Source organism: Mus pahari, chromosome 6 (genome assembly GCF_900095145.1).
Source record: "Mus pahari chromosome 6, PAHARI_EIJ_v1.1, whole genome shotgun sequence".
NCBI classification, from domain to species: Eukaryota; Metazoa; Chordata; class Mammalia; order Rodentia; family Muridae; genus Mus; species Mus pahari.
In genome coordinates this window covers 50,075,935-50,092,493 of record NC_034595.1, presented here as the reverse complement: position 1 = coordinate 50,092,493, position 16,559 = coordinate 50,075,935, and the positions used below count along the sequence as shown (strand labels likewise).

Sequence of the window (16,559 nt, the reverse complement as noted above, 5' to 3'; positions counted from 1 at the left end):
GACACTGTGTGGTCGAAAGCAGAGACAGGCTTGAAGTCATACACAGCTTCTTACCAAAAGTGATAAAATCCCTGATACTAAGGTGAGAGGATAGAACAAGGACACAGGACGGTTACTTTTAGAATGGCTTTTAAGAAAAGAAAGTTAGGCCGGGCAGTGGTGGTGCATGCCTTTAATCCCAGCACTTGGGAGGCAGAGGCAGGCGAATTCCTGAGTTCAAGGCCAGCCTGGTCTACAGAGTGAGTTCCAGGATGGCCAGGGCTACACAGAGAAACCCTGTCTTGAAAACCTCCCCCCCAAAAAAAGAGTTAGTACTTATTTGAGATTTTAGAAATAAAATAATAAATTGCAAGGCACTGATCAAAATAGTACTGTGTGCTTTATTTTCACTTGGTATGCAGCCCTCTCAGCCTGCTTGGGTAGTCCTATCTTGGTTACTCTTCACCATGAGCAAGGCAACTGTCCCTTGAAAGTATTTAATGGTTCCAGTGGGATAGAGTCTGTGACTATCACAGCATGGAGCATGACAGCGGACAGCCACGCACGGGGCTGGAGCAGTAGCTGAGAGCTGGGAATGGCGTGGATGCAACCCAGTAAAACTCCTGATCCTTGCGAACAGTTGCATCAGCTGTGGACCAGGCCGTCAAGCCACCACTCACAGATGAGTACAGTGGCTAACGTGTTTCAAGTTTTGCCTAAAGTCGCTCAGCTATCATTACCACAGCCAAAATTCAGCCCAAGCAAAAGGCTCCAGACTATATCTCATACCTGACAAGTGTCCACTGATGAAGATTTTAAGAACAGTTTGGTCTAATGAAGGAAGAAATCAAGAAATTCGGCTAGAAGGGAAAACTGGGTTGAGAGAAGCACAAGAGTAGATTGGAAGGTGCTGAGAGATGGTGCAGCAGGTGAGAACACTTGTGGCTCTTCCAGAGGATCCAGATTCAGTTCCTAGCACTCTGATGGAGGCGTACAGCCACCTGTAACTCCAGCTAGGGGATCTAACTCTTCTGTCCTTTGCAGGTACCAGGCATGCAAATGATACATAAACACACCTACAGGCAAAACACTCATACACATAAGCTGAAAATTAAAAAGTTAATGTGAGCATGTTTACCTACTGGGATAAATCATGTACAAGATAGGAAGAAAAAAACAAAAACAAGATAATGGAGTGAGAAACGATTTAACCATTGAAGAAGGTTCAGGAAACGAAAGTGAAGTTGGATCTCTTGTGGGGAAGGGGTATTGCTTTCCTGAGAAGCTGATAAGTGTTTTACAGTCTATTAAGTTTATAGGTAGATTTGAGGCCTCTCACGCTTTGTACATGTTCTGAGTGATATAGAAGGTAAGAGTTGCTAAGTGAGTAAGATGGAGTTTTAAATGTAATTTGTTATTTTATGTGTACGAGTGTATTGCCTGTATGTATGTATACCTCATGCATGCCTGGTAGCTGTGGAGTCAGAAGACAGTATCAGATGCCCTGGAACTGCAGGTAAAAGTTGGTTGTGAAGCTGGGCATGGTGGCACATGGGAGGCAAAGGCAGGTGGATTTCTGAGTTCGAGGCCAGCCTGGTCTACAAAGTGAGTTCCAGGACAGCCAGGGCTATACAGAGAAACCCTGTCTCGAAAACAAACAAACAAACAAAAACAAAAAACAAAACAATAAAAGTTGGTTGTGAGCTACCATGTGGGTTGAAGGAATCGGTCTTTGGTCCGTGGGAAGAGCAGTCAGTGCTCCTAACTCCTGAGCTTCTCTCCAGTCCCGGGACCTGGGTTTGGAGAGGATTCTGTAGATTTGGAATAGTTACTGTGAAGGGAAAGAAATTAAGGACTTACCTTGGAACCAGGAAGTTGCTAAGCCTCTCAGGATTCTGTCTCTGTGCTCTTGCCTGCCTAGCTAGATAATGAACCACGTTCATTATCTTGTAAATGGCCATTTCACTATTTAACCTTCAAGAAACTTGCCTGGCCTCATTTAGCTCCATAGTTTTCTGTCATGATTAAATGAATAATCACAGAACTGACACCTTGTTCAGGTGGCCTCTTGCTTACCTAGTTCTTCAATGTGCTGTCAGAATCCCCTGGTTTTAAAGAATTGTTGCGATGTGTCGACGTGGAGGGTGTCATGGGTGGTGTTTTGCCATTTCAGGTGCTATGCTGCCTTCAGTTTTACAGTCCCTCCCCCTTCTAATTCTTTCAGAGGCAATAATTTCAGTCAAGTTGTTACCCATTACTCTTCATATTATTGTTTTTAATAATTTTCATTGTCATTTTAAATTTCTTTAAAAGTGATAGGTGCACATTGTATGCTGTTTAGATTTTTAGAATCATCTTTAAAATGAGAATTTAACTCTTGAGGTTGTCTACAAGATGGATTTCTCTGTGCTTTGTATTACCTCTCAAAGTAGTTTTTTTTTCCTGTTGGGCAGTGTTTTTGTTTTAATTAATCTTCAGTTTTCAAATTAAATTTGCAAAATGAGCTATTTTTCCTTTTCAAGAATACTTTCTGTTGAACTAGTACAAAATTCAAAATCAGTACAATATTTTTATATCTTATACACTTAAGATATCTTCTCATTCTGTTTACAGCCTTTTGTAAAAGGGACAGAACCTTCTTTCCTGTGGAACTGCAAATCTAAAAACATTAACGAAAAATATTTTCTTCTTTTTGAAAAGTTAATCTAGGGCAAGCATCTTTTGAAGCTATGGCGTCAATTATAAATCGACTTCACAAAAACTTAGAAGGAAATCATGACCAGCATGGCAGAAATAACCTTCTCGCATCATATATCTATTATGTGTTCCGCCTGCCAAATACTTACCCTAATTCACCGTCGCCAGGTATTTTATTCTTTTTAGTACTAAACTCTTTTTCATGAAGAATTCTTGCCACGACTGAAGTACTCAGCTAGTCCATGGTGTTATTCACACATTCATCACATTTATTCACTCTCTACTAAGGAACATTCGCTGAGTTTGTCATTGAAGGGGTATGTTTCCTTTTAAAACATCATTTATATACATCTTCCTTTAAGTTGATTTGGAGAGTTGGCTAAATTAATTATTGGAAGTGAACATTGACAGTCTCTTCATCCATCTCAGAAAGCACTTTATCATTTCTTATTAGTGTAAGGGCATGACAAGGCCAGGAAGTGGGAGTGGGTGGGTTGGTGAGCAGGGAGTGGGGAGAGGGGAATGGGTTTTTTTTCCGAGGGAAAAACCAAGAAAGGAGATAATGTGAAATGTAAATAAAGAAAATATCTAATAAAAAATAAAATTAAATTAAAAAGGAAACACATTGTACACTAATTTCTATTAACCATAAAAGGTCTATAGTAATATAAAAATTGGTTGTCTCAAAAAAATTCCAATTTCTTCATGACCAGTAAAATAACTTAAGCTTTCTGAATATTAAAGCCTCAAGTAGTTTCTTGTCTTTTGTATGACGTTGGTGATAGTGGTGTTTGTGAGGGATCGTTGTGTCTCCATTTGGTTTGTTAGTTAGTTATTGAGCTTTGGAAACCGCTTACCTGTTTGCTGTATAAGCAATCACACATCTCTACTGACGATGCTACATGTCCCTTTGCAGCCATTGGCAACATTATTGGTTTAAGCTTTAGCCTAGAATTTCTTTTCTTTGCTGTGAAAAGAGGAAAAAAAATGGGTCTTCTATCCTGACCCATAATTTACTGTCTGGACTTTAGGCTTTCTAACTTGAGAATCTGAGCTTGGGAGTGATAGAGGTATATCCATAGCACAATACCTAGAATGTGTCTCCATCTGCCTTTTTGTTTAGTTCAGTAGTAAGATTTCACACATTTGACATGCAACCCTTTTCCTGCCCTGACCTAAAAGAAGGATACACATTAATTAGCTGCAGATTTGTATCATTTTCAATAAGACATTGTAAAATATTCTACAATTCAAAGACATAGATAGAGCTGGTGAGATGGCTTATTCTGTAAAATGATTATCATATAACCATGAAGACCTGAGTTTGATTTTAAAACCAATCATAAGAAGCCAAACATACATGCATATATATGCATGTTCATAGATTATACATGCATACACACGTGCACAGAAAAGATGCAGATAATGAATATAATTGCTGGCTATTTTTGCTTTTATAGATAGTGTTTGATTTTATTCAGACAAAGGAATTCTTTGTTTTTATAACCTAGGCTCTTTAGAATTATCTTTAGGTGTGTGGGTGTGTGTGTGTGTCTGTGAGATGTAAAACAAAGATTTTTTTTTTATTTTTCATATCACTTATGAAGATAGAGAAATTAAAAAACATACTTTCATTTTAGTGATGTTGGTAATAAATTGGATGTCCCTGTACTGACCATATATCAAGGGGCACAGCAATAAGTGTAAGCAAAAATGGGAACAGAAGTGGTAGCAGCTGCCACATTTTGTGTCCAAGACACAACTATGTTGAGTGAAGGTGGTGTTTGTGTGTTTCTTATTCGTTTTATTTTTCATTGTTTATGAAATATTGAAACATTTAAGACAATGATACTTGTAATCATTTTTTCTTATAATCCATATGGTTTGTGTCAACTGCTATAAAGTAGAACTTCATATAGCTGTCACTGGATCTTGAGTGGTTTTACTTCTAATTATTTCTTTAAAAAAAAAAAAAAAAAGAGGGGGCTGGTGAGATGGCTCAGCAGGTAAGAGCACCTGACTGCTCTTCCAAAGGTCCCGAGTTCAAATCCCAGCAACCACATGGTGGCTCACAACCATTCGTAATGAGATCTGGCGCCCTCTTCTGGAGTGTCTGAAGACAGCTACAGTGTACTTACATATAATAAATAAATAAATCTTAAAAAAAAAATATGTGTTAATTTTCATTTAGAAACTAAAGCTATTTATAATTTTTGTGGAATTTTGTAAAGTGGTTATTTTTACTTTACTAATTATGTGCTCTTTATTGCAACTCTAGGTCCCGGGGGTTTGGGAGGCTCAGTGCATTATGCCACAATGGCTAGGTCTGCAGTGAGACCTGCGAGCCTTAACTTAAATCGGTCTCGAAGCCTTAGCAACAGTAACCCAGATATATCTGGGACTCCCACGTCACCAGATGATGAAGTTCGGTCAATCATTGGCAGTAAGGTAAACCGAGGACATGCTATCCATTTATGAGAGTTATTGAAGTATTTAATTTATTCCTAATTTTAAGATGTATCTAAGTTCAAAGTAAGTACAATATTCCTATTTTGTCAGTAAATATCTTATACATTTCTATTAAATATGTTTGCTGTTTTAAACTGGTCTATACATTTATTGTGCATTTAAAAAATAAATGTGCCAAATTCTAAAATTTGTTCATCATAAATCATCACATATAACTTGTCTGATATCTCATGTGAAAAGTTGTTAGGTTGATTCTATAGCATGGGAGGGACCTGTGTGACTGATGTGGATAAGAGATGAGCTTTCAGTGCCTTCCTGTGTGAGCGCCTCCTTCAGGAGAGCATCCCGAGTAGTTCCTGGCCTTGGTTGGTAAGAGTTCCATTGCCTGTGACCTGGGTGAACTGCACTAGGACTGGAGTGTGATTATTTAACCATGCTTAGTAATTAACCTAGACAAGAGAGGGGCCAAGCAGGACAGAACCCACCAACACTTAACTCAGAGCCTCCATTACTATCACACCAAAAACATTCAGGAAAATTACTTACAATACGAAGATATCTCTGAGTTTAAGCTTAGGAAAAGTACCTGAGATTTTTTTTAACCTTATTTTTGTCCTCAAAATTTTTTTTTGTTTAGTAGAGGGAAGTACTTAGCAATAGTATACTACAGAGTTTATAATCAGTATAATGAGTTCTGTCTGAGAACTACAAGTATTTGTTGTCCAGAGGTAGATAGCATATTTCTCAAGATTCTACCTTAAAAATATCTCTTAATTTTTATACATTGTGCCTTGTTTAACAATTATTCTTTTTATATTTGTTATATAACTTAAAGATTTAGAAAAGGAAGTCTATACTAATTGGTATTCATTTTGCTTTTTAAGAAAATCATTAAGTGAAACATAGTAACAACTTGTCCAAATATATATGAAATTAGTATACACATGTATATGTAGCTGTTTATACTAATTTCTTTTTTTTACGTCATCACAGCATGTCTTAAGTTTTCTTTCTTTGAGACAGCGTCTCATTATGTAGCCTAGCGTAGCTTTGAACTCCTGTTCCTCTTGCTTCAGTCTCCTATGTGCTGTGATAACAGGTATGTGCTACCAACCGAAATCTAATTAAGCTTTCTTTTAAGTAGTTTTACATTTTTTACTTTCATTGAAAAATTGGTACATTACTTTCATATTTTTCCTTAATGTTAATAACATGCTTTTATCTCATAAAAATGTAAGGAGTCTGAATTTTTGTATGCCTATTCTTTATTTATTCTTTATTGCCTAGGTTATGATGCCATATCTCCTTCCCTTTAGAGGTGGCATCTTTTGTCTTAATCGTGATCTTCCCATGAGTCTTCCCCCAGAACCAGTAACTTAACCTTTGTGGTTTCACTTCATGCACTTTGTCATCTGACCGCTATCCTTATTTCGTTGTAATGTCCCTGCTCTGGGAGTTTGCTTTCCTTTTCAGCTTCTAGTCACTTAGTCTTGTTTTCCTCCAGAGGAAAGAGGGAGGAGTTTCCAAATGTTCTGTCTTCCTCCTTGTCATCATAACTAGTCAGAACCAGTCATGTGTTCTTGTTACAATCAAACCTCAATATCTCTTTTCTTCTCAAACTTATAACCATCCTTAGAAACAACTGACTGGCTCTTCTGTGCCTTAAAAATGACAGCTAGCCTCACCTGAAACCCCCGTGCTCCAGGCAGGCAGACATCCATGTTCCTTTCACCATTCCATTCTGCCATAAGTTATTGCCACAGACCACCTAGTGCCTTCTCCTCCTTGATCTTGGCCACTGTGTCCTCCAGCTTTTGTCCTCTGCTTAAGGGAGATGAAGTTCCCTTTGCTTACAGTTTGTTGCTGCTTCTTGTCTCTGAGTCTTGTCCTTTTCTTGCCTATTCGGGCTTCCCACTCTAGGAGTTCTTTAATCTCTTGTCCTGAATGATCAGCTCCCTCCTATATACTGAATCATTTTCATTCACAGACAGACATGTTAGTTCTCACTTTAAAAATTCTCCCTAGTGTTCATGCTGCTACTTTGTACACTATTTTCTGGGATTTGGGGGTGGGGAGAGGGGAGGTGATGGGGAAGGGAGGAGTGTATCCTGGAACCAGTGCTGGGATTAAAGGAATGTGCCATCATGCCAGCTCTGCTGTCTCTTAAAGTAGAGCCCATTATACTTTGTGTCTTGGTTCTTTTACGTTTTGAACTTTGTTTCTTCAGTTCTTTTACTCTTGCTGTCTTTTTAAATTAACTTTCCTGCTATCTCCCACCCAAACTGCACTTGTTAATATTACAGTTGTTCTCTGCTGTGCTAAATGCAATAGTTGTGTGTCCAACCTTGGATTTTAAAATTATTTCTTTCGAAAAAAAAAAGAAAAAAAGAACAAAAATTATTTCTTTCATCTTAACTTATGTTTTTAGTGTGTCTTTGTGTATGGTATGTACAAGTGAGTGGAGATGCCTCTGGTAAGAACATCAAATACCCTGTGGCTGAAATTGCAGACACTGAGCTGTCTGACTGGGAACCCAGCACAGAGCCTGTACAAGGGAAGCCCCTGCTCTGAGCCTCTGGTCCAGTCCTGCCAGGATCTTTGACACAAATTCTTGGTTCAGTATGCTTGGCTTCTGAAACTCTACATTGTATTAATGTTGTTCTTCAGAGTTTACTGTTTCTGTCTTTTCATGTTCTTCTAACTAAGTTCCTTTTCTGATAATCTCTTAGCAAGCCTAGTGTTTTTCATTAAGAGCTTTTATAAATGCTAGGTTAATCATCCCTCAACTTACTTTTCAAAACAGATCTCTCTCAAGAATCCCACTTACCTGTTTTCTAAGTCCTTTTTCAGACTGCACATATGTTAAACGGAGAGCCTCAGGGTTTTCTATTTGGTTGAGTTTCTCTTTTCTTTTCTTTCTTCCTCGGCACCCCACCCGCCTGTGCTGGAGATTGAACTGAAGGCTTTTCATATGCCTTCCTATCATCTCTGCCGTCTTAGTGTGAGATGGCAGTGTGTCTCTCTGAATTAACGTGATGAGCTTGAGCGGTTACCCTGCTCTTACTATACCTTCTCTTCACAACATGATGTCTAGACTGTTGCTTTTCACGGTAAGATGCACAGGAGAAGTTGAGTCAGATTATATCATGTCTCTAAGCACGATCCTCCTGAGACTCCTCTCTGAGATCATTTAGGACTTTACTTAGAGGGCCACTTTCTAGTGAGGTCTGCCTAAGGTTCTTGGTAAATTCTTGTTAACTGATGTTTTAGTCTCTTTTCTTTGCTCTGAAAAAAAAATGTCACTACACAAGCAACTAGAAGAAGGAAACACTATCGTTAGTTCACACTTGTAGGCTATGTCAGGGAGGTCACAGTGATAAGTGACAGGACCCTGGCCACCTGGTATCTTTAAGAAGGAAGCAGAGAAGGAGGACTGCATGCAGGTCTCAGTTTATTCTCTATTTTATACAGTTCAGGATCTTCTGCCCAGAGAACGACCCTGCCTACAATCCATACAAGTCTCCACATATCAATTAGCGCAGTCAACACAACCCCACAGATGTGCCCAGAAAGCCATCTCCCAGGTGGTTCTAGATTCTGTCAAGTAGACAGTTAATACCAATCATCATAGTCTACCCATTGCCAACTGGCACCCAGACAAATCACTTTTAAACCATATCCTACCACCCTTTGACCCTGTAGACTGTGACCAAATTATAATATAAAATGCATTCACTCCAGCTTTAAAAATCCTCACAGTAATTAACAGTTTCTCCACTTCAAAATTCCACATAGCAGGTTAAATAACTCCCACATATAATGATACAGAAAAAAATACTCCCATCCCCAAATGTAAAAACTGGGGTATAGCAAGAAAGAATCACTCCAAAGCAAAACCAGAATACATAAGAGCAACCGCCAAATCCTGCAGCTGCATTTCTGGCATCTGGACTTAACGATTTAGTCAGTTGGTTCCAAAAGGCTTGAGTAACTCTTGCCCTCCATCTCTGGGGCCCTTGGAACCCTTAGAATCTCTTAGGCTAGATTCTTCTATGCCCACAACTCTTGACTCATAGTTTTGACATCTCTAATATCTTGAGGTCTTCATTGAAATGTAGGCTCTACCTTCCTTGATTTGCACAGGGGCCTCATAGGGCCTCTCCCCAAGGACTGCAACCTGTCATACATTACTTGGCCTTGGTTGCTTTCCGTGACCCTCTCAGTCCCTCAAGTTTCATGCCTTGAAATACAGGGTCAGGGAGATGACCTCAAGATGTAGCCTGGGTTCCTTGGGATATATATAGCTGTCTCAGCTTCAGGGTACTGATCCCAGGAGCACATTTTCCTAGGCAATTGATTTTGAGAATTGGTGGACCCCTCAACTTAAGGGTTATTCTTTAAGTGAATTTGGATCTTCACAAGTTGGAGCCTCTTAGAAGTACAATGTTGCCTACAGTGTTGTCTCAGTGCTGCACAGGTTTCCCTTTAGTAGTGCTGATCTCTTCCCCCCCCCCCCCCCCCGAGACAGGGTTTCTCTGTGTAGTCCTGGCTATCCTGGAACTCACTCTGTAGACCAGACTGGCTGGCTTCAAACTCAGAAATCCACCTGCCTCAGCCTCCCAAGCGCTAGAATTACAGGCGTGCACGGCCACACCTGGCCAGTGCTGATCTCTTTAATGGCTGTTTTCTTATCAGCAGGTGACTCTTCCTGTCTTGACATTTCCTGTGCCATACAAATTAATTAGTCCATTAGCTTTAGATTTAACTTTATTCCTGTTCTCAGGACAGGTTTAAATCTAAATCTTAAATATAAAGTTAAATCTAAAGCTAATGGACTAATTAATATGAAACCAGATTCTTGAGCAAAATATCCATGAATGCCCCTCCACTGCAGATCTTGACAGTCATAGGCCGAGCTGCCAGTTTCTGCATGTCTTGTAGAATTTGTACCCCACCCCAGGGTAGCTCATTAAGCTCTGCTTCCACTCCTCAAAGGTTTGTCTACCTACAAGGTAAGACGAGATAAAGTATTGGGATTAGGCAAAAACACACACAGCTGGCTACCTTTATCTTTTCTTTTTTTCTTAAACAGCTAGAAAGTTGTTGCATTAGTATCTTTTGGTAAAGAATCTGTTTAAGGACTGATGATAGGTAGGTAGGTAGATACACACACACACACACACACTCAATTTTATAACACTTGAGTTATGAAAGTTATTTACCTCACAAACTAATTGGCCACATACTGTTTTTAGCTTTATTGCTTGTTTTCTGTTTTAGAGAGAGAGGAGCGGGCGATTCTCTGTATAGCCCTGGCTGTCTTACTTTACTTAGCCTTTGACGTGTAATTACAACTATTCAAGCATCAGTGTTGTGTTTATGAAGTATAACTGGCAGCAAACTAATCATTTATTCTGATATTAATTTCCATAAACATTATTTTAAAAAGAAAATTTTAAACAAGGGTATAATACATTTGTACAGGCAGTATATTCTTACTCATTACACATTAATTAATTCAAATACAAAATTTTAATTTCTGGAATAATTTTGTAGACTACTTTTGGTGTCTGCCACCTTCAAGGCATTACCCTTCGACCCTCCTGAAACCATGACGAAGGCTATTGTTATTATTTCTACTTTGTAGATAAGAAAATGAATTAAAAGTCATTTATTTTAAATTTCTTTTTTTTTTTTAAGATTTATTTATTATATGTAAGTACACTGTAGCTGTCTTCAGACACTCCAGAAGAGGGCGTCAGATCTTGTTACGGATGGTTATGAGCCACCATGTGGTTGCTGGGATTTGAACTCTGGACCTTCGGAAGAGCAGTCAGGTGCTCTTACCCACTGAGCCATCTCACCAGCTCCCTATTTTAAATTTCTAAATTAGCAAGCAGAAAAGTCTGTATGAACCTTATCTCCCAACTTAGGCAGTCAATGAAGGAAAATGGATAATTATATTAATATTAGTTACTTCAACTGTTCTGTGTTTGAGAATAAAAAAAGAAGAGAAAATATTCTCCCTAAAGTCAGAACTCAAAGCAGTGGTTAATTTCCTTTCAGAAACTTTCTTGAGATACTAAAAAATGTGTTGGTGTGTAGGCCTTCCCTCACTGACTCTCACTGACCTGTTCATGGTGGGCTGGGACCGCCGTATTGCTGTTGCTGTTGGGAATCTTCCCGAGGGCCCCAGCATGGCTTCCTTTCCAGGCAGTCTTAGCTTTGGTAGTTCTGGCTCCAGGACATTCGTGGCTTTAGTATTTTTAATCAGGCTGCTTTGGGTTGTCTTTGCAGTCCTTGCCCTTAAATTCTCAAAACCCACTACCACTTGTCCAACTCCATTTAGCAGGCTCTCTCCCCTCAGGTGAGTTTGAAATCTGGAAGTTGGGGGATAGAGAACAGAATGAATTTTATAAAGCAACTTTACATGATTCTAATAATCTTAGGCTTGGGAAAATTTAAGTCAGGCCTCAACTGACTTCATCAGCAACCAGTAATCTTTCAGTAACTTGCCAGTATATTCTTTAATGATAACTAACATATTAAAATTTAATGAGAGTAATGATAAAAATACAATTCCTAGAGAGAGATATAATGTTTTTCTTATATATTTATATGAGATAGAACCCATATATCTAAATGACCAATATTAATTAAAAGAAACACAATTTCACATTTACTGTTGTTATTAGGAAGGGACAAATTTAACTATTCTCTTATATAATGTTTTCCCTCATGTTTTTTATTTTCTAAAAGAAAATGAAAAGAGGCAAGGTCAACAGAATTGTGGCGTTCTCGCTGCAGAGGAGAGTTCAGCTAATAAGAAATAAGGTCTTCTAGTAGAGTACTTATTTTCTTCCTCCAAGACTCAGTTCAGTTAAGAGTTTGTACCATATTTAGGAAGCTTTTTGATGGTAATGCTGTAGAAATTTCTGTGGTTTGTACTTTAAGGCAATCACTTTACATTGAAATGACCTCTAACTACTTTACTGAATATTCTTTTCTTTAAAAGTTACGCTATATGATAAGATGATGTGGATGAACTAATACTCTCTATGTACCTGAGATCTTTTGGGTTGCTTTAACAGTACTAATGAAGATCATGATTGCATTGGGAGTTCTGCGTTTCTCTAAGGATAATTCATAGCATGCACCATGTAACATTTCTCTCCTTTCCAACTGCTCTCTGTTATGTGCTTAGGGTTTAGATCGCTCCAATTCCTGGGTTAACACTGGTCCAAAAGCTGCCCCATGGGGATCCAACCCCAGTCCAAGTGCAGAATCAACACAGGTGTTGTTTGCATTATAGGTTTCTTTATTGGCTGCTGATGTTTCCCTTTAGAACATTACCTTTTAGTACATGCTGTGGTTTCAGTGGCTTGCTTTTATTTAATCATCATGAGTGTGTATTTTTACCTAGCACATTCCCCAGCTACTGTGCATGAACCCACCAGTTGCACCAGTAATGCCCTCCCCTTGTTTTTCTGCCTCCTCCTGCCTCCTTTTTACACATATGTCAGTGTCTGTGCCGCTGTCTACGCACTGAGAGCTTCATAGCAGGTTCTCTTCAGGGCTTGTACCTCTTTAGTAGATTTTTTTATGTAAAATTTAAAGTAAGTCTTAATATATCATTTCCTGTGGCCTTTATTACCTTCGCTTTTTCATATCACCAAATAGAAAGATTGGTAGTAAGTTTAAGTTAAATATAAATAAATATGAAGTGTACAGTATGTATGCTATAAGAATAAACGCTGGTGGAAAACCTGTTTAATTTGTAATGTGTTGCAAAGTATGAAATTTATTATAATTATGACATATTTAAGACTAGTTGCTTGATAACTAACTGCATGATGCATCAAAATATACTTCTTATCTGTGTATTGGCTTCGAAGGAAAATTCTCTGATTCCTAAAAAAGGATCCAGTTCTCCATTTAAGATTAAAATTGTATTACATATAGTTCATGACAAACTTAAATGTTTTTAATAGAAAAAAATAAATTTTCTAAATTCCCGTTTAAGATTATAACTGATTTATATTATGCTCAGTTTATGACAAACTTAAAATGGTGTAATTTTAATAAAAAGGTGATTTTTGAAAGTTTTCATTTCCCTTATTGAGTACAAAATTCTTGATTTCTATTTTTTTGTCAGACAGCAGTTGAGAAGTATGTTTTTGCTTTTTATATGTTTCACCAGCTATGTGCATGTATAGATTACACAGGTACGTTTCATTCTTTGCAGCACTCTCTGTATCACAATCACTAAGGTAGTTAATCCTAAAAAAAAAAAAGAAGAAGCAGTTTCCATACTGCTTTAATGCGGCTTAAAATAGCATAATGCAATCAGAAATAGTCTAAATGTTTGAAACTGAGCGTAGCCCATGACTCGAGCCCCACAGCAGTGTTAATGTTCTCTCGCCATTCGTTCACCTTCACCCATAGGCTATGGATCGAAGTTGTAATCGTATGTCTTCGCACACAGAGACGTCAAGTTTCTTACAAACATTAACGGGACGCTTACCAACTAAAAAGGTAGATTCATAAGAAGACAGAGGGGGAAAGTAATTCCAACAATTAAAAACTTAGAGTTTCCTTACACAACCAGTGTGAGATACTTAAATACTTTTGTTGTGTCTAAAACTACGTTTGAACAAACAGTGCTGGGCTGGAGCCTCTGGGCCATGCCACTATTGTGCAGGTTTTGTTCTCATTAAGAAAATGTTTCTAGTCTTGGAATTGATTGTAGAATAGAGTAATTCAAATAGGATCATAAAATTTTAATACCAGAAAAATATATGAGCTCTTAATTCTGTTTCTGTAACTACTTCTGTTTTGTTTTAAATCTCCAGGGAAAGGAAGATGAGTTAGAAAAGTTATCACTCTTAGTAAGCGATGCTGACTTGCCCCTTATGCACAGCCCTGTCAGGCCTTTCATAGTAATCTGTGCTACTTTGCAAGTGCTTTGTATGCATATCCATTATAAGAAAGTTTCTGCTTTTTAAAAATACATCTTAAACACCTGGAACTTAATAGCATACAGAAAAGTTTAAATTTGTAATGGTATTTCCTAAATTGTACCAGCAAACTTAATAAATATATGTTCAAATATATACTTAAAATACAGACAAAATCGAATTTGTAGTTGTGAGGTTTTGGTTTAGTTTTTCATTTGCAAGTGCAATTTAGGAAGTTGTTTCCTGCCTGTCCTTTTAAAATTACATTTTACTCCAAGATAACATGTAATTTTTCAGCTTTGAACATGCCACACTGTGTTCATGCATAAGTAGTCGTTTCGTTAATGGGTGTGTCCATGACATCATCCATTGTTCATGTGCCCTGTTGAGCTTCATCCCATTGCACCTTCATTTGTCCCTGTGTTGTCATTTGATTTATGTCATCAGCAGGGCTGGCTTTGATAGTAATGGTGATTTATCTCTGGATAGCTTTTTCACGAGGAGCTGGCTTTGCAGTGGGTTGTTTGCAGTGGCAGCGTTCGGGAGTCGGCTTTGCAGCAAGCCTGGTTCTTTTTTGAGCTGATGGTAAGTAAACTGAACATGTTCTCTAATACTTCCTAACTCATAAGCAAACTGAACATGTTCTCTAATACTTCCTAACACATAAGCACACTGAACATGTTCTCTAATACTTTCTAACTCATAAGCATTGTGTATCAGCTCATTGTTCTTTTATTTTAGAAATTACATCCCCATGTTTGCCTCCAAGCATAATTATACATATTTGTTTCTAAGTATAGGCATGGGCACCAACACAATATAGGTAAAATCAGAGTGTGTGAGATTCGTTTCATCTCTGCTTTTGATTTTGTCTTGTTCTTCTTGACTACACAAGGAAACTTGTAACAGTCTTTGCTAGTCTGTGCAAGTCAATAAAGTCAGTGTTGTAGATGTTGTAACAATTAATTAGAGCTTTATAAATACATCCTGTTATTATTATAGGTGAACAGCACACAGGGAAATGCAATTACAGTCAATTTGAGAAACACTTTTTGCATATTTCAATAAATGATACACAAGCCGATTAATTTTTGCTCATGTCATATAAAACATGGCTGTACTTATACATGCAGACCTCTTAATGAACCAAAGCAGTAAGTGCTTTTCAGGTGACTCTGCAGGCCTGTTACTGAGGCCGTGAGAGGTTAAGTGACATTTTAGTATACACATCCTGTAGGTAGCAGGACTATAACTCAAGTCCTGACATTCTGGCCCTAGGGATCTTCCTCTAGTTTTCTCCCTTAGAACTACTCAGCTCAGATCATGGGATCATTTTATTTCAACAAAAATAATCTTTAATAAATAAGGAGCCAAATAAAAGCCAAAACAAAGAAATGAGGACAGGGAAAGAAAGGGAAGGATGGAGGGGAGGGAGAGGGACGGAAGGAGGGAAAAGAGAAGGAAGTTAAAGGGTCTTTTAGAATACAACATACAGTTCAGCAGCATTGACTGTTGCCTGTATTTGAGATACAAAGCATTTTTCTCTTTAGGTTTACTAATCTACAGAGAAAGTAAACCTGGGAATATGTGTGTCCAAAAGCTCATTTTCTCTTAGAATATCAATATCAAATTTATAACTCACATACTTTTATTGTAAAGTAGGAATTGGCAATTTGGGCTGTAACAAAAGTCTTCCATGTGTGTTCAGGTTTCTTAAATGTGAGTCCAGAAATGACAGAAGAGTTGGCTGTAGCTGGGTTTGGTGGCACGCCCCTCTCATCCCAGAACCTTTTAACAAGAAGCCTGGATTCTGGGAGTTGTAGTGCACACCCCAGTGGCAGGCAGGCACATCTCTTGAGTCTGAAGCCAGTTGAGACAGTATAGGAATTTCTGGCTAGCCAGAGCTTTGTAATGAGACTCTGTTTAAAACGTAGGGTGGGGCCAGGGCACTGGGATACAGACAGGCTGTGGAGTTCTTGCCCATCATGCATGCCCTGTGCTCATTTGTCACTTCAACAAAAGATTTGATTGTGCTGCATACTATCAACACATTAACTCTCTTTAAATGTAAATGCTTACATTCTTTTTTACCACTACTAGTGTTATAATGAAAATGTATCCAAAAGCATTCTATAAGCTGAAGTCACTTAAAATGATCAACTGATACTTTATGTAATAGATATTGATGACTACAGTGATGGGAGGCTTTCTAACCATTAGAGGCTTCTAAGTTAGGGCAGTGGGGTAGAAAACTGAGTGGGTCTTAAAATATCTGGATTAAAGTTGTTCTTATACTGTGATGTTATGACAGAATAATTTATGTGAGTAAAATGGAAAGGTTTTATTATGTTAAACATTTCATTGGCATATAGAAAATATTTAAGGAACATTTTCAAAACATTGGGAAATCAAAAACTATTTTAGTTGACTGCTGAATTACATGGTATATTTTTAAAA

General features: G+C 38.0%; 1 protein-coding gene across 6 annotated transcripts in view; it reads left to right on the top strand.

Annotated features, from left to right (window-relative positions):
* Dock7 (dedicator of cytokinesis 7) overlaps positions 1–16,559 on the top strand; it is a 205,822-nt gene that overhangs the window by 129,513 nt on the left and 59,750 nt on the right. For 3 of the 6 annotated variants that reach the window (XM_021199944.2, XM_029540153.1, XM_029540157.1), the window contains exons 21-25: positions 2,680–2,844; positions 4,955–5,124; positions 12,350–12,439; positions 13,591–13,680; positions 14,592–14,687. In XM_021199944.2, coding sequence (XP_021055603.1) covers positions 2,680–2,844; positions 4,955–5,124; positions 12,350–12,439; positions 13,591–13,680; positions 14,592–14,687 — 611 coding nt within the window. The remainder of the gene's footprint in view (positions 1–2,679; positions 2,845–4,954; positions 5,125–12,349; positions 12,440–13,590; positions 13,681–14,591; positions 14,688–16,559) is intronic. The other 3 variants (XM_029540156.1, XM_029540154.1, XM_029540155.1) reach the window with 2 other exon arrangements.